This window comes from Chiloscyllium plagiosum, unplaced genomic scaffold (assembly GCF_037043375.1).
Source record: "Chiloscyllium plagiosum isolate Xiang-an unplaced genomic scaffold, Cpla_swu_hap1 HiC_scaffold_20, whole genome shotgun sequence".
In the NCBI taxonomy this organism is placed as follows: domain Eukaryota; kingdom Metazoa; phylum Chordata; class Chondrichthyes; order Orectolobiformes; family Hemiscylliidae; genus Chiloscyllium; species Chiloscyllium plagiosum.
In genome coordinates, this window is record NW_028270158.1 from 42,847,371 (window position 1) to 42,870,898 (window position 23,528).

Sequence of the window (23,528 nt, forward strand, 5' to 3'; positions counted from 1 at the left end):
CATGCTGCTTAATGTCTCATTGATATTTATTTCTACAGTTCCAAAATCTGTTCTAACTCAGCTGTTACAAAATGAAGACATTAACTAGTTCATTTATTAGACATGATTTGGAGGTGTCAGTGTTGGACTGGGGTGAACAAAATTTAAAATCACACATAGTCTAACAGGTTTATTTGGAAGTACTAGCTTTCGGAGCACTGCCTCTTCACCACCTGATGAAGGACAGCGCTCCAAAAGCTAGTTCATTTACAAGTGAAGGGATTAACTTTCATTTCAGTAGTCACTGTACAGGACGCCTTGAATACTACTGCGAGTAACGAAAAGAGAAATAGAGTAGGAAGGAAGGAAGGAAAGAGAGTGAGAGAAAGTAGATGGGGTTGCTGTGAAGTAAAAGCATGATAAGTACGCTGCTTTAGGCTTTTTAGAACAAGTAGGGAAGTGCACAAATCAAACATGCTAAGGAAGTTCAAGGGCAGGAGTACAGTGATAAACAGTGATATACAGTGATTGTTGAATTTGGGAATGGATATGGGGAATAGCTCAGTGCAGGAATAGAGATTTACACAGTACATGTGGTGAAAAATCAATGAGATCATCTTAGCTGTGCCCATACATATCCTGCCTGAACAATAATGGACAAAATGCAGAATATACAGCCATGAAACATTCCCCAAAACACCATTGTCTCCTTTGTTTCCCAAAACAAAGTTTACATTCAAGTCAATGCAAACCAGTGAAGACTATACAAATAAAATTTGACAAAAAGTTTGATTATTTTCCCTGAAACAGCCAGCAAGAGCACCAGCACAGAACTTTCAGGGATGTTCAACAAGTTCTGTGTAACAAATAGTATGGATGCTTGCCTTAAGAGTAATCCACACAATGTAGACGTGTTCCAGGCAAAGCTAGGTTTTCTTCTATTGTCAACCCCTAACTACCTTATAGAAGTGTATAAGGTCATGAGAGGCATGGATAGGGTCTTTTTCCCAGGGTTGGGGAATCAAGGACATCAGTTTAAGGTTAGAGGGGAAAGAATAAAGGGGAACTTGAGGGGGCAACCTCTTTTTTTTAAAACAGCATATGGAATGAGCTGCCAGAAGAAGTGGTTGAGGTTGGTACATTAACAACATTTCAAAGGCATTTGGACAAATACAAGGATAGGAAAGGGTTAGAAGAATATGGGCCAAGTGCAAGGAAATGGGGTTAGCATGGACAGACATTTGGTTGGCATGGACCAGTTTGGGCCAAAGGACTTGTCTCAATACTGTAGGACTCTGTGACTATGTTGCGGCACGTGGCTCAGTGGTTAGCACTGCTGCCTCACAGTGCCAGGGACCCAGGTTCGATTCTGGGTGGAGTTTGCACACTCTCCCCATATCTGCGTGGATTTTCTCCGGGTGCTCCGGTTTACTCCCACAATCCAAAGATGTGCAGGTTAGGTGAATCGGCCATGCTAAATTGTCCCATAGTATTCAGGGATGTAGGTTAGGTGCATTAGGCAGGGGTAACTGTAGGGGAATGGGTCTGGGTGAGTTACTGTTTTTAGGGGTGTGGGGAAAGAGAGGTCGGTGTGGATTTGTTGGGCCAAAGGCCTATTTACACATTGTAGGGATTCTATGACTACCTTTGGGAAATTGCTGGTGGCCCACGAAGTTGAAACACTGCTGTTCACATGGTGAAGGTACTCCCACAGTGTTATTAGGCAGAGAATTCAGGATTTGGAAATTTAGCATAGTAGATGCAGAGTTCACATTCTCTCCCCCTCTCTCACATGTGTATGTTATTCTTTCTCTTCTAAGCTTACTGAACAATGCACCATTTATCAATAAATGCAATCAAATTAATCCTTGATGCGGGGAAACTCTTAGAAATAATAAATCTTACAATCACTTGAGGACAAACATGGATTAAGTGAGAAATACCAGCATGGATTTTAATGGCAAATCACATTTAACTAACTTGAGGTTTGGGATGAAAGGACAAAAGATTTTGAGAGTAATACTGCTGATATGACGTCCATAGACTTTGAAAAGACATTTTAAAGTTCAACATGACAAATTGTTAAAGTTAGAACCCAATAGATAAAAGGGACAGTAGCAACATGGATACATAATTAGTTAGGTGTTACCAGAAATATGGTAGAAGTAAATAATTGTTCCTTGAATTGCAGGAAGATTTTAGTGGAGCTCCACGGTGGTTGGTGTTAAGATGTCTGCTAATGTATATTTATGATTTAAATTTGGATGCACTTGACAGAATTTCAACAACTGCAGTTGACAAAAATTAGAATAATTCAGAACTGGGAAGAGGATAGTGATGAACGTGAAGAGGACAGATAGGCTGTTGGAATGGGCAAACAGGTGGCACATAAACTTCATTTGAGAGAAGTGTAAAAAGTGATTCATTTTGGTAGGACGATGACAACTTAAAATAACGGCACTATTCATTTGGGATGAGCAGCAGCAGAGGAACCTGGGGTGTATGTATACAATCATTGAAGATAGCGAGGAAAGTTGAGAAAGTTGATTAATAAAGGATTTGGGATCCTAGAATTTACAAATAGGGAAAGTTATGAAAGATCTCTAACACTCCAGTTGAGACAAAACCAATTTCTAGATACTTCAGAAAGCATCAGACAGGATGCAGAAAAGACTGACAATTACAATTCTAGTTATGAGGAACTTTAGTTATGTGGATAGATTGGAGAAAGTGGGATTGATGTCCTTAAAGAGAAGATATGACAGAGGCAGGTAAAATAATAAGAGGCAAAAATAATAATAATGGCCTGTGTAGAAACCTCTCAGTCATGTCTGTGCCAGCCCCTTCTTATCCCACATGCAGTGAATAGTCTGCAACCCAGAACACAGCCTTCAGGTAGGGAGAAACTGCTCCCACTGGTAAAAGGGCAAGAACCAGAGCACATCAATTTACATATGACTGACAATGCCCTTAGCAGTGTTCAACCCATATCCTGCATTTCTGCCCTCATCCCTTTCCTTCTCTTCCACAACAATGATTGGATCCCCCAGTCCTCACTTACCTCAGCTTCCAACAGATTGTCAGCTGCCATTTCCATCAATTCCAACAGACCAGAAACATATTCCCATCCCTAGTTAGCAAAGCACAGGGATCATTCCCTCTGGGAAAGTCTGGTCAACTCCTTCTCCATTCCCAACACCACTTCACATCCCCCAAGGCACCTTCCCATGCAATTACAAGTGTAACACCTGCACCTTACTTCCTCCCTCCTCGACACTGAAAGCCAAGTCATAGCTTCCAGGTGAAGCAGCGATTTACCTGCACTTCGTTTAATCTAGTCTACTGTATTTGCTGTTCACAGTGTGATCTCCACATTGGGGAGATGGAACGCAGTCTGGTTGACCGCTGTGCAGAACATCTATGTTCTGCCCACAAAAATGACCAGTGCTTCCAATTTCCAGCCACTGCAACATACCAGTGTATTCCCATGCCAGTATTTCTGTCACAAGCCTTCTGCAATGTTCCAGCAAGCTCAGAGAACAATATATCATTTTCCACATCAAGGACTCAACATAGTGTTTAATAACTTCAGAGCTGGATTCTAACCTTCCATATTTTTAACCCACCTTCATCTGGTTCTGTTATGACATGGGTTGCTTTCAGCACTGCCATTCTCAGTACTCTTAGCTTTTATCAATTAATCAACTTTTCTTTGGTCCTGGCATACTACCTATAATTTTTATTTTCCTAACCCTTTCACATTATTCTCTCCACGCTTCTATCTCTCCCTGGAATCTATCTTCACCTATCCACTCACCTCTCCCATTCCCCCCACATCTTCAGCACAAATGCTACCTTTTCCTAGCTGCTAACAGTTCTGACTATGATCCATCAGAAACAAAATGTTTATTCTGCTTTCTTTCCACAAATGCTGCCAGACCTGCTGAGTTTTGCCAGCAATCTGTTTTTGATACCAATTTAACGTGGCTGACAAAAACACCAATGGCCCATGGAGGATTTTCTTTTTTTAAAAATGCAAGTGGTTAGTATTCAAAATACACAGTCCAAAAGGAGGTGGTGGTAGTAGGAGCAACTATAAGACTACAGAAAAGCAAGACAAGTCACTTGTGCAAAGAGATGACAATGACACCATGGGCCAAATGGCTGCCTTTGTGCCATAACCATTCCATGGTTTTATCACTCTATGATTAGTGACATTAGTTGTTAACACTGCTGCCTCACAGTTTATGTGTAGTTTCTCCTGTGTCCACGTGAGTTTCCTCCCTATGCTCCAGTTTCTTCCCAAAGTCCAAAGATATACAAGTTAGATGGATTGGCCTTACTAAATTGACTATAGTATCCAGGGATGTGCAGGATGGGTGAATTAACTATGGGAACTGCAGGGTTACAGGGATAGGGTAGATGGTGGGTTTGGGTGGGATGCTCTTTGGAGGTTCGTGTGGACTCAATGGACCAAATCCCTGCTTTCACACTGCAGGGATTCCATGATTTCTATGCCAAACTGAAGAAAAACCTCTCCATCCAAACAACTGGCAATCTAAATTATTAATAATCCATACATAGTCAGGGCATTCTTGGGTTTTGAAAATCACAAGAAAAGGAGTGTTGACCATAAAGAAATCAAGTAGCTGAGTTTTACATTCTCAGATTAAACTTCAGACATTCTGGAGTTTAAATTTAACTGCCGAATGTTTTAATGAATCAGCACCAATATCACAGAACTGCCTTTTAAGAACTGTGAACCACTACAAAATAAAAGTCACCTACAACCATTCAGAATTGTTACAGCATTATAGGCCACCACACAACCTTCTCTTGTCTGCGCTCTCGAACAGCAGGAACAATTAACAAAATGCCACTCCTCAATCCTCCGTCTGCAGCGCTGCAAATCTTCTCTTTACATAAATATCCAATTCTCCTTTGAAAACCTTAACTGAATCTACCTCCACCATTTTGTCAGACATCATCCAGGATGGTTACCCTCCTTACAAAGAGGGCCAGTGCCTGGGAACTGAAGGAAGTAATTCACCACCTGATTCCTCAAAGCTATCCACCATCTATAATGCAGAACTCAGGACTGTGCTTCAATGAATGCAGCAGTAGCACCACCCCAAAGCTCAACAACACCATCCAGGACAAACTAGGCAGGCTGAATGCCACCCTGTCACCTTCAACATTGACACTGGAAGAACTTGCCACAGCTCCTATGACAGTACTTTCCAAGCCTGTGACATCTACCATCTAAGAAGAAGGGCAGCAGACACATGATTAACATCACAATTTACCTGTTCCCCTCCTCTCTCTAAGTGAAGTGATGGCCTAGTGATATTATCACCAGACTAGTAATCTTCAAACCTTGCTATGTCAAATGGTGGAATTTAAATTCATTAAAAAACTGGAATTGACAGTCTAATGATGACTATAAAACTGTTGCCAAATGCTGGAAAAAAACTGATCTGGGGTTCACTAATGTCCTTCAGTAATGACCCACACATGAATCTAGAGACACAAATGTGGTTAACTGTTAACTGCCCTCTGAGTAATTAGGAATGGGGAACAAATGCAGGCATAGCCAGCAATGCCCACATCCTGAGAGTGAACAATTTTAAAGCTACTCACCATTATGACTTGGAAAGGAGTTCACCACCTTTTCCATCCCAGGAAAGAATTTTTAAAAACTCACTGCAAAACAAACTCTGCATTGCAAGACTCAAAGGCTACCCCTGGTAAAAGAGAGGTAACAGATTGATCACTCCATGACAGTCAATTGGTTTCCAGCTGGTGCAGGAGCACAAGGGTATCTAGTTAAATCTTTTGGAGAAGAACATGTATAAGTTGAAGAAAATGCAATCATTCATATACCACTTGTTATCTGCCAAAATAGGCAAAGTCCAAGCAGTGTAATACTAAGACACATATCTGTCGATCCTGTTCAGTGCTAAAGTTAGCTACAATACTATTGTGACATTACAACTGACCTCAATGCTCAAGGAGTAGGAATCGCAATATTTTTAAGAGATTGCTTTCTGCTCTCAAAACACTTTCCAGAAGGTACATTGCATGCAGACAGTGATTACAGAATCTAACTCTATGGTAAAGACTTTTGTCACCTTTCTAATCCATAAAAGTTAAATGAGAGACTCTCCAGCAAGATGTCAAGAGTCAATTACTTGCTCAAGTGCTGGACATGTGAACTCAACACAAACACCTGACTGAAAGAATGAATGAATCCAGCCACTTTCATTCTCAGGTATATTATTTTATTATTGCTACTTTACCAAGATTCTTATAATCAGTTACATAAACACAGATAACAGCAAATAGCAAAACAAAAGCTTTACCTCTTCTGCAGAATAAGAGATTGATTAACAATTTTATCAAAGTTCTGTCGCTCATGCGAAGAAATACTACATTAGGCTTTACAAACAGGCAATTAAATTGCAGGGATTATCATAATTCTATGACTCTACGACAATGAAATACAGTGAACATGGAGCAGAATTCAAAAGTCCAATTTTCACAACAGCACACTCAAAATAACCATACAACGCAAACCAAAAGGGATTATTTGAAGGTGTGGAGGACGTTGCAAATCTGCATTGTTTTGTCTTAAAAGTTTCCTCTGAACTGTAACCTTCATAAGATTCCCTTTAATTGGGAAATAATGCTTCAAAATAATTCTCTAACAGTAAGAATTAGAGTGCTGTTTAATTGCCTATTTACAACATGGGTAAGTTCACTCAAAACACATGCAGTGCTTTAAAGGTCATTTCTGGTTATCCAATCCTGTCCAACCAGGGGGAAAACCACAAGGACTCGGACCGTCTGTGACCAGAAAAAAAATCATAATTCCTATCAGTGTCACTGTGCCACTACCTCCACTTCATTTCCCACTTGTGAGAAAACCATCTCTCTGGGGGCTTCCAAAGTCTGAAAAGCACCAACGCTGTTTGATTTATGAAATATCTCACAAGGGCGGCAGTGGCTCAGTGGTTAGCACTGCTGCTTTATAGTGCCAGCGACCCAGGTTCAATTGCAGCCTTGTGCAACTGTCTGTGTGGAGTTTGCACATTCTCCCAGCGTCTGCATGGTTCATCTGGGTGCTTTGGTTTCCTCCCACAGTCCAAAGATTTGCAGGTTAAGTGGATTGGCTACACTAAATTGTCCATAATGTCCTTGGATGTGCAAGCCATGAGAAATGTAGGGTTACAGAACAGGGTAAGACTGGGTGGGATGCTCTTCGGAGGGTCAGTGTGAACTCAATGGGCCGAATGGCATACTTACACACTGTAGAGATTCTGATTCATCTTTTATTTTAATAAATGTTAAAAAAATTAAAATAACCACTATTTTAAACCAAAAATAATTACTCTATATGGCTCAAAACATTGAAGAGAACAGAATCAATAAATATCATGTCAAAGACATTTGCATCATGAGATCATTAAAGCCTGCATTCAATCAAGTGTTACTGCTACAAACATTAATAGGTACAAAATAGGCCTTTACAGCATATTTCCGCCAACTGTCATACTTATCAGAACCAGGTTTGAAACATGCTGTAATGCAAAAACCCTGCTAGCTTGTAAATATAAAGTGGCATATTTCCAACTGGAAACAATGTTTCGCAACATTTTAAAATTCGGAAAACATTTACAGTATACTTATTACATTCCAGCCACCGATCAACAGCTAACAGCTCAGCATTTATAATAGTAAGACTATGGGTATCATTTAAAACTACATACCACACAATAACTCTTCATTGCGTCTAGCTAATTATGAAGGCGTTGGCACTCCCCAAACAGTCAACATACTTCATAAATCAAGGAGAGAACAGCATCACTTTTTGGCTATTGGCAAATTAAGTGGCTGATGTCTTTAAAGCCACTTCATACATACCATGATAGGATAATGTTTTAGATATATGGAGTTCCAGCCATTAGGAAAGCTAGCTGACCTGAGATAATGACAATTGAAAAATGTTTAATGAAGTTGAAAGAAGATAATTTGCTACAACCTAGAAAGGGGATATTTATGGAAAAATGAGTGTGTGGTAAGGAAGCAAGGCTAAACAAAAAACAGCAATAGCATAGTCAAATCCAGAGGAAACAAAAACAAATGAGGGTTTCAGCAGGTAGCCAGCTCCACATTTCCATAAGTAAAAACCACTTGGACAGGCACGCACTTCCATTTCTTCATCCAGTTATTGTGGTAAATAGTAGTTATTTATAGACTAGCAGCATATTAATGAATTCCTGCTTTAGAGATTGTATTCTTAAAAAAAACACATGATTTTTCTTCCTCATCTGCCCTATTTCAATTGTTAAAGCAAGTAAATTATAATTCTATTTGAACCTTATTCTGAAATTCCTCTTTGAAAACAGCAAATTTGAGGTCTGCAAAGCATCTATTCAAATGCCACATGTGAAAAAGTCCTACAACTACCCCCTATAACCCTAACCCATGGTCTATATGTGGTCCACACATGACCGCAAGCTGGTTCATAAAGCACAAGCTCTGCATCAATTAGCACTTAAATTATTTGTTTGCAAGCTAGTCCTTTGTAAAATTCTGTGAACTTGAAATTGTCAAGATTGCTGTTACCACATTACAAGGTAAAGCCCATATCGTAATGACAAGAGTCATTGATAGCCAGAATTCAAGCTATACGCTTTCGTTCCCATGGCACAGGTGTGAACAGCTCAACAGTTGACTAATAGCTTTGGAGGAAATAAAATGTTATTGTTTCAGCATTACTGCATGTTAATCTGTCTAAACTCACTCGTTTTGTATTAAATCTTACAACTGACAGACTGCAAAGCTGCTTTGAAGTTAGTTATGGGTGAAAGGACATTAGGTTTACCCATTATAACGTCTTATCAGGAAAGAGATTCACATTTTCTGCTGCCTCGACAGCAGACATTTACTTTTCCTGCCAACTTGAGGAAATTCCACTATAGGAACTGCCTAAAATGCTGGAAAACATGCTGGAACAAATTGCATGTTAGCAAAGATGCATCACCTTTAAGTTATCATAACTATTTTGATCACCTTTTCTGGCAATGTATTCCACATCATAATTCTACATAAAAGATCTTCTCCACTCTGGTTCTCTTGACAACTATCTTAAATCTGTCCCCTCTAGTTTACAATGCACTGTACAGTGAAAATGTTTTCTCCAAACTCCTCAAAAATCCTTGATTTTAAATCTCTCTTAAATGTCCCTTTAACATTATTTAAAAAGATCAATATTAGCTTCTCTAATCTTGTCATACAGGTGAATTCCCTGAACCTCATGTCATTAAAATAGATGGGACAAAAACCAACAGTTACCAAATATAACATCCTTTGCCTGCCTACGACTTAAAATATTTGGCACCTTTTGTATGGCCTAATGTGCAATAATGATGTACCAATTTGAGAAACTTTCATTCACAAATTTGTACATTTCTATTTCCTTAAATAGTCCCTCTCCACAGGTTTGATCTCTACCAAAGTGTGGGATCAAGTTATAAAACTCAAGCCAATGAGCGAACTTAATGTAATCTCTTCTGTTTGTGCTTTTAATTCTGAAGAAAACCTCTTGGAAAAGTGTTTGTGAAACTTTGTTATCAACAATGCTATTGTGAAGAACTTGCAGCCTTTTATTTGAGTTGATGAAATTGGGCTTGATAAATTGACAGGCAATATTCAATTTGTTTAACTTATGGTTAACAGACTGGACATTCAAAAGAAGTTACTGCAAGAGAACAACATTCAAAATTGCAAATGTGTCAACTGCACGAAATGCGCAAAGGCTACAATGTTATTTAATGAGGTGCTGAATTTTATTTTCCCCTGGAAGTTATAGGAGACACCCTGAACAAAGCCAAAATTTATTCCTCTCAATTTCTGCTTATAACTGAGTCATCTAGCTGAACATATATCTTTTGAAATCATGTTGCTACAGTCCTGAATATTGGGCTGTGATGTCACATTACACATAACATTGCATTGTTTATTATGTTGAATTTCTGCTGAGTATGTATTTGGACTTGTACAAAGATGAAGTATATATAAGCTACTATTTCCTAGTCTTTTTGACATACAAAACAGGCTTCAGTAGAAGTTAGAGATTATTTCAAGAGTAGATTACAAGCAAAGAATTTGTCCTCGACAACAATCATCTCTTTCCATTCTACAGTCCTTTGCAGACAATGGCAGTGCAGTGGTAACGATGCACTGATTTTCAGGAAATTGGCAAAAGACAACAAAGGAGATAGGAAAGCCTTCTCACACATCAAGTAGTTCAGATCTGGAACATACTATGGTAGAGGCAGGTTCAAACAAGGCATTCAAGTGTGAACTGGATTACCTGAAAATTATGAATATTCAGATCTATTGGGAGAAGGCCAGGAAGATGCACTAAGTGTTACTTCAGAGAGCCAGTGTGAATATCATGTGACCTGCCTGCGATTCTATTTTTCATGTTCTACGTTCCAAAGTGAACAAGTCACAGGCCTTCTGCCAAATCCAAATCACCCAAAGCCTGTTGGAAGAACGCCTCATCTTCGGCCTTGGGACCCTCCAACCACACGGCATCAACGTCAACTCCACCAGTTTCCTCATCTCCCCCGGCCCCACCACATCCCAGATCCAACCCTCCAACTTGGCACCACACTCTTGAACTGTCCTACCTATCCATCTTACTTCCCACCTATCCATTCCCATTCAACCTGTCACCATCACCCCACACCTGAATCTACCTACTGCCTTCCCAGCAACATTCCACCCTGACCCTCTTATTTACTTTTTAGCCCTCTTCCCCCCACCATATTCCTGATGATGGGCTTATGCCCGAAACGTCGATTCTCCAGCTGCCTGACCTGCTGTGCTTTTCCAGCTCCACACTTTCGACTCTGGATCTCCAGCATCTGCAGTCCTCACTTTGGCCAAGTCACAAACCCTAGCTAGTAATCCAAGAGAAAATCTAGTGACACTCAAGCCATCTTTATACACGGCTGTATTTAATTAAAAGATTAGCAACAAAAACTCTCCTTCCTCATTTGCATGTGTTGCAGAAATGAGTTGATATTCTGGACTAAAAGTTTAATAAAGTCTGTGAAACAGACAATATTTTTGACAACCTAGGTGCATTTATACCATATCAAGCCAAATACAAAAATAGTCAGGTTCATAAATTCCAACTAATACCATCTTAAACCCAAGAACAATGTCCCAAGTTGCTTCACCAGCACTTTATAAAACAAAATATGACACTGAGCACATAGGACAGATGATAAAAGACACCAAAAGATGTAGAATTTAAGGAGTGCCTTACAGAAGAAAAGCAAGGTAGACAGGTATAGAAGGAATTCTGGGGCTTAGAGCCCAGGCAGCTGGAAACATGGTCATTAATGCAAATTAAACAAAAGGTGCCCAGAATTAGATAAGATTAGATCAGATCAGATTTGTGAGGCCAGAGGAGATTATACAGCAAAAGGAGCGAGATTATGCAAGTTTTAAAAACAGGAATAAGGAATTGTGAAATTCAAGAGTTGCTGAAACAGGAGCCAACACAGGTCAGTTAGCATAGGGGTGATAGGTAAATAAAACCTGGTGGAAGTGAGGACACAGGCAGGAGTTTTAGATGACTGAGTTTATGCAGGATACAATGTGAGAGACCAGCTGATACTATGTTGAAGTAACCAATTCTAGAGGTTTTAAAAAAAATGATTTTCAGATGAGCTGAAACTGGGTGATTTTTACAAAGGATAGAATAGGAAACCTTTCCAATAGTTTTAATATATGATCAGAAGCTCATCTCGATATCAAAAATGACAATGCTGTGAACAATCTGAGTCGCAGATAGTTTGCCACAGATAGTGAGAGGATCAGTAGCTGGGAAGTCAAATGGAGCAGGGATCAAAAACAATGGCTTCAGTCTTCCCAATATAGAATTGGCACAAACAGACTGATTACATTAAACTTGAAAATACTGTTCAGTTGTGTGCCACTACAATGAAGCAGTACTGTATATAATCTATTGCGTAAACTAAAATTCAATAGGATATGTAGCAACTTATTTATAATGAGCATAAGACAGTGGTTGATGTTAAAAGAATCAAATCTTCAAACCACTTAAGACAAGTTCATGTCATATACAGTAACCTAATCTAGGCTGATCTTCAAGCTACATTTCAAACATTTCCAGAATGCTTTTGATAGCACTCTCACAGTGAAGTTAAAAATGTTGTAGGTGCCAGCCGTGGACTTTACTGGGAGTGCTGCATAATCAGACATGCGGAACTTTGAATGAGATTGTTTAGCAAAACCTACAATTGTGAAAGAAAATCTCCAAAATAGATCAATTGAACATTTATCCAGTTATTAAAGCAGTTCAAGATTCCATAAATTCATTAAGTTCAACCCTTTAATCAGATTTGGGAGTGTTGAGGAATCAGTGCTGACCAAAGATACCAAACGAACCCCACTTCTCCTCAAACAAAAATAGTGAATATTTTAAAGACGACGTCCAAATACCCAAATGAACTTTCGAACTGAGCACCAATTCTTTACACTTTTTGGGGCCATGGAAACGTATAAAGTCATACAGCATGGAAATAGACCCTTCAGTCCAACCAATCCATATCAACCAGACATGCTGATATAACCTAGTCCCATTTGCCAGCATTTCACTTGAATCCCTCTAAACCCTTCCTATTCATATATCCATCCAGATGTCTTTTAAATGTTGTAATTGCACCTAGTTCCACCACTTCCTCTGGCAGTATGCACTATACATACCTCTGCGACAGGATAGGCAGACACTACAAATGAATATTCAACACAGAGATCTTGGAGTGCAGGTTCATAGTTCCTTGAAAGTAGAATTGCAGGTTGACAGGATAGTGAAGGCGGCATGTCAACGCTTGCCTTTATTGGTCAGTTCATAGAGTAGAGGAGTTGGGAGGTCATGTTGTGGCTGTACAGGATGTTGGTTAGGTCATTCTTGGAATACTGCATTCAATTCTAGTCAACGTTCTATAGAAGGTTGTTGTGAAACTTGAAAGGGTTCAGAAAAGGTTTACAAGGATGTTGCCAGAGTTGGAGATATGGGTAGAGGCTGAATAGTCTGGGGCTATTTTCCAAAGAGCTTGGAGGCTGAGGGGTGGCCTTCTAGAGATTTAAAAACTCATGAGGGGCAAGGATAGGGTTAATAGACAAGGTCTTTTCCCAGAGGTGGGGGGAGGGGTCCAAAGCTAGAGGGCATAGATTTCAGGAGGGATGGGAAACATTTAAAAGGGACCCAATGGGTACATTTTTCACACAGAGGGTGGTGCATGCATGGAATGAGCTACCAGAGGAACTGGTGGAGGCTGGTACAATTACAACATTTAAAAGGCATCAGGCTGGGTAGGGTTTAGAGGATATGGGCCAAATGCTAGCAAATGGTACTAGATTGATTTAGGATATCTAGTCAGCATGGACGAGTCAGACCAAAGAGTCAGTTTCCTTGCTGTACAACTCTATGCCTCATTAGCATTTTAAAGCTGCCCCAGATGCTTGGAAAAGCTTTAGCTAACAATTCAGTTACAGAGAGACAAAGAAATAGCCAGTCGAGTTCAGATGCTTTTTTGTCTCAAACTAAAGTGGTGTCAATCAGAATGAGACATGCAAGCTTATTGTCCTAAAAATTAGGTAGTGTTAAATGATCAACTAAAAATTATTGGTGACCACTGGATCCATAGAGGTGCACATGACATCTGGTTCTGTCGTCCTGTTTGCCCCCTCAGTCGAAACAAAATGCTCAGAGATACAGTATAGTTTTACCACCTCCATCTTTATTCTGGGCTCTGGAGGGAGAGAACGATCACCCATTTGCACAGATCATGAGTTCACAGTTTTCTATGGAGCAGCAGTTTCTCAATGAACTAGTCATTTTACAGGGCAAAGCACCCAGATAAGGCAACATACATACTGATTGGATGACCTAGTTGCATTGTCACTAGACTGTTAATCCAGAGACACAGGTAATGTTCTGGGAACCTGGGTTCGAACCCCACCATGGCAGATGGTGTAATTTGAATTCAGTAAAATCTGAAATTAGCAGTCTAACAATGACCGTCAATCCATCGTCGATTGCTGGAAAAAACCCATCTGGTTCACTAAAATCATTTAGGGAAAGAAGCTGCCATTCTTACCCAGTCTGGCCTACATGTGACTCCAGACCCACAGCAATATGGTTAACTCTTAACTGCCCTCTGGGCAATTAGGGATGAGCAATGAATGCTGGCTTGGCCAGGAACACCCTCATCCCTGAATGAATAAGAAAAAAAAATCAAATCTTGTTTATATACAGATTTCAGCTTCGACTTTTTTTCAAACTAACTGTAGTGAGTAAGCTTTTTCGTGCAGAAATGTTTCTTGCCCAAAAATTACATTTTTGAATTGAAAAACTATTGCTGGACTCCCCTTCTTATTCTAAGCAATTCTTACAAAGTAAGGAATAAAATCAGAATTCTATAGACAAGTCTTCAGTTATCTCAACCCCAGTGCTGTAATCCTTTTATTTCTCAACAGACCTAGAAGTAGTTTAGTTTTTCAATGATGCTGGCAGTGTGACTGAAATATTTTTATAGTGAATCATACAAAGTGCTTGTTTACAATTTATTCAGACTTAGCTCTTTACATACATTCAGAAAAATATTACAACTTTAAATTTTTGGTTTCCCTGATCTAAACTTTCAATGTTCCAATGCATGAATTGTAGAACAGATTATAAAACAAATCACTCTTCCAAAGATTAAATTCATTATTTTATTGACATTTTGGTTCAAATTAGAATTTTAAAAAGGTGTTTGAAGAGAGATTTTCCTGTATGAAAACGCTGCAGGTTTAGCCCCTACATTTCTGCCTCATATGGCGCTTAATTTAATAACCCAGAGTGCTCATCCTTTTGATCTATCACAGATTCAGTGATACAACTTCCTGCAAAGTCAAAAATCACTCACCTAACTACTGGACTTACTGCTTTGGTAATAATACACTATGAAAAAAAAGGGGGTACTTGCAAGATGCTCAATTTCCAACTGAAATTATTTCCACTCCACCCAGTATTTCATTGTAGTGCTAAATAGTAAAAGTATTCCCCTAATGACAACCTACCTTTTAAACTACAAAACCTTTAGTGGCACGGCTGTCATTTTAAATGGTCAAACATCAACTTCACAGACCAATTAAAGTTTTAGTTCAGTGATAAGACAGCTTAAGCACAGTTTAGAAACAAATTAATCTTTTTAATTCCTGGTGCTCCAAAAGATTTAGAAGAAATGCACTGGAACTTCACAAAACAGGATGGATACACCTTTTAAGAAAGATAGTATATTATATTCAAATGACAATTACATGTCAGTATCAATCACACTAGCATTGTATTTGCAAAGCACCCAAATATGAGAGAGATGCCACTTACTGAAAACAAGCTAATGACAGCAGCAAATGTAAATCAATAAATTAAAAGTTTTTACTAATTAAACAGCTAGAATATAGTTTTAAAGCAATGTTTATATATTAGTAAACTTTTAGTAAAGACTATAAGTGTTAAATGAAGTAATAAATTTCAAGCAAGAAAAATTACAGCAGAGTACTTTGTTAATTTTTTCCAATTAAAACTTATATTTAGAATTTAACAGTGACCAAGAAATCAATTTCCTCATTCCTTCTTGCCACTAAACCTGTTCGGTACTAAAACTTTACAGAAATCTTAAAGTTAGAACCACAGAGGAATTATAGCACAGAAAGAGACCATTCAGGCCATTGCATTTGCAGTAGCTGAATAAACTAGCCAACCAATTTAATCCTACACTGGCACAGCAGCTCAGTGTTTAGCACTGCTCCTCATAGCCCCAGGGACATGGTTTTGATTCCAACCTCAGATGACTGTGTAAATTCCATACAGACATTTTCCTAGTGCCTGCATAGGATTCCTTTGGGTACTCTGGTTCCCTCCCACAGTCCAAAAATGTGCAGGTAAGTGGATTAGCCATGGAAAATGCAGAGTTATAGGGATAAATAGGGGAACGGATCTGAGTGGGATGCTCTTCGAAGGGTCAGTGTGGACTTGATGGGCCAAACAGCCCGCTTCCACACTGCAGGGATTCTGTTATCCAGCACCTGGTCCAGAGTATTGCAGTTTACAGTATTTCAGGTGCTGACCCAAGTTCCTTTAAATGTGTCAAGAATTTTCATGTCAACCATCAAATTGAACAGTAAATTCCAGATAGCTATCACCCTGTGGGTGAAAAGGATTTTCTTCTCATCCCCTCTAATCTTTCTATTGATCACCTTAAATCTGTACTCTTGGTAAATGATTTTTCATTAGGGAAATATGTCTTCTCTGCCCATTCTATACAAGCCTCTCATTAGTTTGTATTAGTTTGTTTAATTCAACCCCCTTCCTAAGGGCAATATCCCTAGCCTATCCAGTATTCCCTCAGCTGTAATTTTCAAGCCCTGACACATGCTTGTAAATCTCCACTGTATTTTCTCCAGAGTAATTACATCCTTCCAGTAAAATGGCAACCAGAAAAGTACAAATCATTTATTTGGGTCATTACCAGTGTCTTATATAGATGCAGCACTGCATGTGCACTCAATATGTCACCAATACTGCCTTAACTATCTGTTCCTGCTACCTTCAGTAACCTGTAGGCATGCACTCTAATGTCTCTCAGTTTACTGTGCATTTATTGTGTACTCCTTGCTTTCTTATCCTCCCTAAACGTGTCACATTACACTTCTGGAGACAGAATCCCATTTGTAACTTTTCCACCCACTCATCATTGATCTCATCCTGTAAAAAACTCGACCCAACAATCACAAAGGCCAACCTCCCATCTATAGAATCCATCTACCAGGGGAAAGGCCGCCAGCATTCTCAAAGATCCATCCCATCCTGGCTATGCTTTTCACAACCTCTACCATCGGGGAGAACGTACAGAAGTCTGAACACACACACACACACACACACACACACCCCAGCCAGTTTCAAAACAGTTTCTACCCTATTGTTGTGAGAATGCTGAATGGACTCAAACTCTTAGCATTCGTCTGTATCTGTGTTTTGGTTTTTGCTGCTGTTTACCTATTATTTACTTATCTATGTTATTTAACTATGTGATCTGTCTGTATTGCTCACAAGACAAAGCTTTTCACTGTGTCCCAGTACACGTGACAATAAATTCAATTCAATTCAATTCATAGTGGCAAACATAACTATGGATACATTGCTAGCCAATAAAACAATTTTATAAGCTATATCTTATTTTGCACGAACACAATTTCATAGGATATGAAACAAATAGATTGCTGGAAAAACTCAGATCTGACAGCATCTGCAGAGAGAGAAACAGTTAATATTTTGAGTCCAGTATAACTCAACTTCATACCATACGAAGTCAGTTTGACTTAGAATCAAGGATCCAACTTTAACATTTCATTCATCACTATATAGAAGGAAAGTAAATTAGTTACCTTTCAGTTGATCAGCCACCACACTTTGTGTGCCAACCCTTTCCATCACTTTTCCATCCTCTTTCAGATAACGTTCATCCAAATACTTAGCCGTAACTTCCGAAAGGTGGACCTTTCCGGCCACCCCAAGCTGTTCCATCAAATTGGCCAAGTTCACATCGTTGGACCAAACGTCAAACTTAAAGCGTTTCATTCCCAAAATACCACACAGGACAGTACCCGTGTGCACCCCAACCCTCATGTTAACCATTTCTTTTTTCTCTTGACAAAACTGTTCAATGGCCTGAATCATGCCCAATCCCATCTCGATGCAACAATACGCGTGGTCAGAGCGGGGTTCGGGGCAGCCAGCCACACAGTAGTAGCAATCGCCCAAGGTGCTTATCTTCTCGCATCCTGTGCCTTCGCAGAGACGATCGAACCGTCCGAAAAGGTCGTTGAGGAGACCGACCAGCAGGTGGGCGGATTTATTGGCGCTCATTTTAGTGAAGCCCACGATATCTGCGAAGAGGATGCTGACGGGTTCCATGCGTTGCATGGTGAAGGGCCTGAAGATGATGTGCGCTCTCTGTATAGAGGTTTTCTTCTTCTTACTTTTCGGGCTGGAGGTGGAGTAACGCTTGAAGGAATTCTCGCTCTCGTCGTCTCCTTGCTTCATCAACTCGTCCGCCACCATCCTGGGCATGACCGAGTGGATCATGCGTTCCTTCAGGGCTTTCTCCACTTCCAGGTCCTTGCCGTGCATGATAGACTGGCCCACTTTCAGGAACGTGGTACGAGAGCGTACTTGTGACATGATGAAGAGGTGGATGCCCACTGCATGCACACAGGCATGTAAGAAAAGCTTGGCCGTAGCTTCCAACAGCAGATGCTGGCCAGAACCTGGCGGTTGGGGCCACTCCACGCTGCCTAGATGATAGCCCAACACTTCGAACAACAGCGAGTAACAAACGCCGAAGATGAAACAGAGATAGAGAGGCAGCGGCATGACCGTGTAGAGCAGCAGCAGCACCTCCACGCAGATGGAAAAACTCCCAACTGGCGATAGGTAGTTCCAGCAGGGAAATGAGTCTTGGCTGTCATTCCCGCTACAGCCCATTCCGCTGCCAGTGCCGGCCTGGAAACGAGTGGCCAGCGACAAGGCGAAGACCAGTAACGTGAAGAGCAGAGAGATTCGGACATAGTAATGGGAGTAGAGTCCACTGAAGGTGACCGCCAACAGGCCGGCACAACACAGCAGAAAGAGTAGGGTGGGCGCCAGGAAAGCGGCCCCAAGAGCCTGGCCCTTGTCCTTCACGCTGCAGCCGAAGTAAATGGCCCAGAGCAGTGCAGCCACCATGAGGTAGAGCAACGCGTACCTAAAGCGGCGCTGGGTCTGCGGGAAGCAGCGCTCCAAACACGCGTCCTCCAGGTTCCGAGAGTCGAAGGCGGGATCCCACCACTTGCCCGATGCCCGCTCGAAGAGCTGAGGAAACTTGCGCCGGCGACGCCGGGGACTACGGGCCGCCCGCTTGACTGACTCCCCAGAACTACAGCTGGACGAGATGCTGTACTTGGTGGGCCCAGGGCCTTGGTGTTGGAGCTGAGGAGCCGACGTCTCCTCCTCCTCCTGCTGATGCTGAATATTATGGCTTTTGATCTTGACAGCAACATGGTTGCAGTCTCCGCTGGCGTCGCAGTAAACCTCGGTACCGCGCAGTTGCTGGGTCGCCATGTAGAGTGTCCGCGATCTGCGGGAGACTGTGGTGGGAGCCGAAATCGGCGCCCTGTCGCTAATGTTGTCGCCGTGTCGTGTTCTGAACTGTACGGCCGCTCATTTGCTCCATCCACCATTTCCGCCGCGGCCGGGACTGAGGGAAGGGGGGCTCATCCGGGAATTCGCTACCGGAAAGAGGTCCCTCTCTCCCACCCTCCCGCTCATGCGCACGCGCATTCTGACGGTCTCCCTCCTTCAATCAAATCAAACCCGAACCGCCATCGGCATAAGTCACGTGATCTGCTCGTGCCTGTAAGCTGCGGTGCGCAAGCGCTGGTAAAGAAAGGCGAGGATGTCTGGATGTTGAGATAGAAATGTGGTTCGATGACAGGTTATAGTTTCTGAGGTGTAGGATAAGTTTATAATTTGTCATTTACTAGAACACGACTAAGCATTCCCGGTTTTGGTTTAATGGAGAGACCGTAATTGTTATTCTTTCAGCAAAGAAGATTGGGGAAATTTGATAGAGATGTTCAGAGTTGTGAAATATTTTAGTTAGCAACAAGTCAATGACCAGAGGACATGAAAGGAACCGAATTTTTCTATAGTACACAACATAGTTGTTGAGAATTTAAATTGAGTCATAGAAATTTATAGCACGGAAACAGACCTTTTGGTTCAGCTCGTCCATGGCGACCAGATGTTCTAAATTAATCTAGTCCCATTTGCCAGCATTTGGCTCATAGTCCTCTGAACCCTTCCTATTCACGTACCCATCTAGATGTCCTTTAAATGTTGTAATTATACCTGTCTCCACCACCACCTCTGGTAGCTCATTCCATGCTTCCATGCATGCACCATCTTCTGTGTGAAAACCTCTGGTCCTTTTTAAATCTTTCTTCTATCCTCTTAAACCTATACCTTCTCTAGTTTTAAACTCCCTTACCCTGGGGAAAAGACCTTGGCTATTCACCCTATCCATGCCCCTCATGATTTTGTAAACTTCAAAAGGTCACCCCTCAGTCTCTGACACTCCAGGGAAAATAGCCCCAGCTTTTCAACCTCTCCCTATAGCTCTAACTCTGGCAACTCTCATAAATCTTTTCTGAAACCTTTCAAGTTTCACAGTGTCTTTCCTTGAATCAGGAGACTAGAACTGAACTCAGTGTTCCAAAAGTGGCCAATGCCTTGGATAGCTGCATCTACCTAAAAAGGATGATGGAAATAGATTAAAGCTAATGAAAATGGGGAATCTCTCCACTGATTGGAATTATGCCTAACACAAGGAAGAAGGTTATGATTGTTGGAAGCCAATCATTCCACCCTCAAGACAGCACTGCAAAGTTTCTCAGGCTGGTGTCCCAGACCAGTTCATCTTCAGCTCCTTCATCAATGGCCTTACTTCTGTCAGATATGAATATTCATTGTACAGTCCCAAGTCACAACCGTCCAAATAACAAAAGGGGTTGTGCTCGTTTGCAACAAGGCATTGTCAGCATTAGGCTCAAGTTGTTAAAGTGCTCTTTGTGAATCACCACCTTGCCATGATAGAGAGATTTGTGTGCTATAACAGTCCTTTGAACAATGAATTGGAAGCTCCTTGCTACATGGTAGCAAGCACAGGAGCAGTGTCAGAGAAAGTATGGTCCAAAAGTTCTCAACAGAAGAAGAGATGAAGGAGGATTCTGTGTCTGGAAGAAGGCTGCAAATGCAAGGTGGTTCTGGCCATCTTATTTCAGTATGTCACTGAGGCCATAGCACAATCTGTTAAGATTATTTGGATAATAACTGTGTTGCAAGGCCCTCATGTTAAACTAAAAGACATGCAGGCTTCTATCAAGGTCTTGGAATGATGGAGAATTATCAACAAGGTCAATGGGCAGCACGGTGACTCAGTGGTTAGCACTGCTGCCTCACTGCATCAGGATCCCAGGTTTGATTCCAGCCTTGGGCGATTTACTGTGTGGAGTTTGCACATTCTCCCTGTGTCGGTGCGGGTTTCCTCTGGGTCCTCGGTTTCCTCCCACAGTGCAAAGATGTGCAGTCAGGTGAATTGGCATGCTAAATTGCCCATAGTGTTAGGTGCATTAGTCAGAGAGAAATGAGTCTGGGTGGGTTACTCTTCGGCAGGTCGGTGTGGACTTGTTGGGCCGAAGGGCCTGTTTCCACACTGTAAGTAATCTAATCTAAACCAGGGACCTGGGATTCCTTGCTAAGAATCTACCCACAGATGACAGAAATGTCAAATCTTTCCCTGGGAAGGGGTTAAAAATCACACAACACCAGGTTATAGTCCAACAGGTTTACTTGGAAGTACTAGTTTTCAGAGCATTGCTCTTTCATCAGCTAGTTGTGGAGCCAGACCATAAGACATACAATTTATAAAAAAAAATTAGTGTCATGCAACTGAAATTATATATTAAACAAACCAAGACTGTTGTTAAGTCTTTCATCTTTTAGAATGGGTTGAACGTTTTCATTCACTAATATGTAAATCCCATAACTTCTTTCAGGTCACATTCTCCAGATAACTTAAGGTTTTATTTTTTTAAAAAGTGACACCTCCGCTTAGACAATGCATTAAAGGTATGAGGTTAGAGTCTGTCTGTATCCCAATCATGATTCAGACTGGTTCTATTTCCAAGGTGGAATTAACAAAATATTACATGGATTGACTGTATGCAGGTTGTGTATTTGTTTTGAGCAAAATAGAATGTATCTGCAACTATAATTCTGTAAATGCAAATTCACCCCATAGACTTGTGTGTGCATGAGAGAGACAGTGAGTTTGTGTGCACATGAGAGAATGTGTGATTGTGTTTGCAAGATGGAGTATAAGCCTGTGAGTGGGGGGGGGGGGGGGGGGGGGGTGTAAGAAAGAGAGTTTGCATGTGTGTGTGAGAGAGACAAGGAGGAGGGGGTGGGGAAAGAGTATAGTGTAGTGAGTCACCAGTAGTGTGACATAACCCCAAGGTCCCAGTTGAGGCCATCCTCATGGGTACCGAACCTGACTCTCAGCCTCTACTCAGACACTTAATCACCAGACAGGGGTGTTCCCTCCAGTCAAAAAACACTTCAGCAGTCAGAGACATTCGGCCTTGGATCTTCGGGTGACCATCTCCAAGGCGACTTCGGGATAGGCAACAATGCAAAGTGACTGAGAGCCAAGTCTGTACCCATAAGGATGGCCTCAACTGGGACCTTGGATTCATGTCACACTACAGGTAACCCACTACACTATATACTCCCTCACACGTACGCACACACTCGTGCAGACCCTCTGTCATACACATGCTTTCTGTCATTAACACATGCACCTCCCATACACTCTCACGTGCATACCCTCTCACAGACTTATACTTCATCACACTCGCACTTTCTTTCTCCCTCTCATGCACGCGCACACACAAGTCTGTGGGGCAAATTTGTATTTGCAGTATTATATTTGCAGTTACATTCTATTTTGCGCAAAAAATGCACAACTGCAGGCAGTCAATCCATGTAATATTTTGTAAATTCTTGGAAATAGAACCAGTCTGACTCAAGATTGGGATACAGACAGACTCTAACCTTAACTTTTAATGCATTGTCTAAGCTGAGATGTCACTTTTTTTTAATAAAACCTTAAGTTATCTCGAGAATGTGACTTAAAAGTTCTGGGAATTACATACTAATGAACCAAACCTGCCAACCCATTCTAAAAGATGAAAGGTTTAACAACAATTTAGATTTGTTCAATGTATCATTTCAGTTGCATGATACAAATCTTTTGTTATAAACTGTGTGTCTTATGGTCCTGCTCTACAACCACCTGATGAAGGAGCAGCGGTCCGAAAACTAGTGCTTCCAAATAAAGCTATTGGACTGTAACCTGGTGTTGTGTGATTTTTAACTTTGTCCATCCAGTCAACTTTGTGGGCGGCACGGTAGCACAGTGGTTAGCACTGCTGCTTCACAGCGCCAGAGATCCGGGTTCAATTCCCGCCTCAGGCGACTCTCTGTGTGGAGTTTGCACATTCTCCCCGTGTCTGCGTGGGTTTCCTCCGGGTGCTCCGGTTTCCTCCCACAATCCAAAAATGTGCAGGGGTTAGGTGAATTGGCCATGCTAAATTGCCCGTAGTGTTAGGTGAAGGGGTAAATGTAGGAGAATGGGTCTGGGTGGGTTACGCTTCGGCGGGTCGGTGTGGATTTGTTGGGCCGAAGGGCCTGTTTCCACACTGTAAGTAATCTAATCTAATCTAATCTAATCAGTCCAACACTGGCTTTTCCACACCATTCCTGGGAAGGATCAACTGAAGGCACAAACAGGAGGATG

The 23,528-nt window shown here is 41.3% G+C and overlaps 1 protein-coding gene across 2 annotated transcripts in view; it reads right to left on the reverse strand.

Annotated features, from left to right (window-relative positions):
- The window catches only part of adcy9a (adenylate cyclase 9a), a 171,660-nt gene extending 152,262 nt beyond the window's left edge, over positions 1–19,398 (reverse strand). For both annotated transcript variants that reach the window (XM_043711471.2, XM_043711470.2), the window contains exon 1: positions 17,518–19,398. In XM_043711471.2, the coding sequence (XP_043567406.2) occupies positions 17,518–19,231 (1,714 nt within the window). In that variant the 5' untranslated portion in view covers positions 19,232–19,398. The remainder of the gene's footprint in view (positions 1–17,517) is intronic.
- Positions 19,399–23,528: the final 4,130 nt, after the last annotated feature.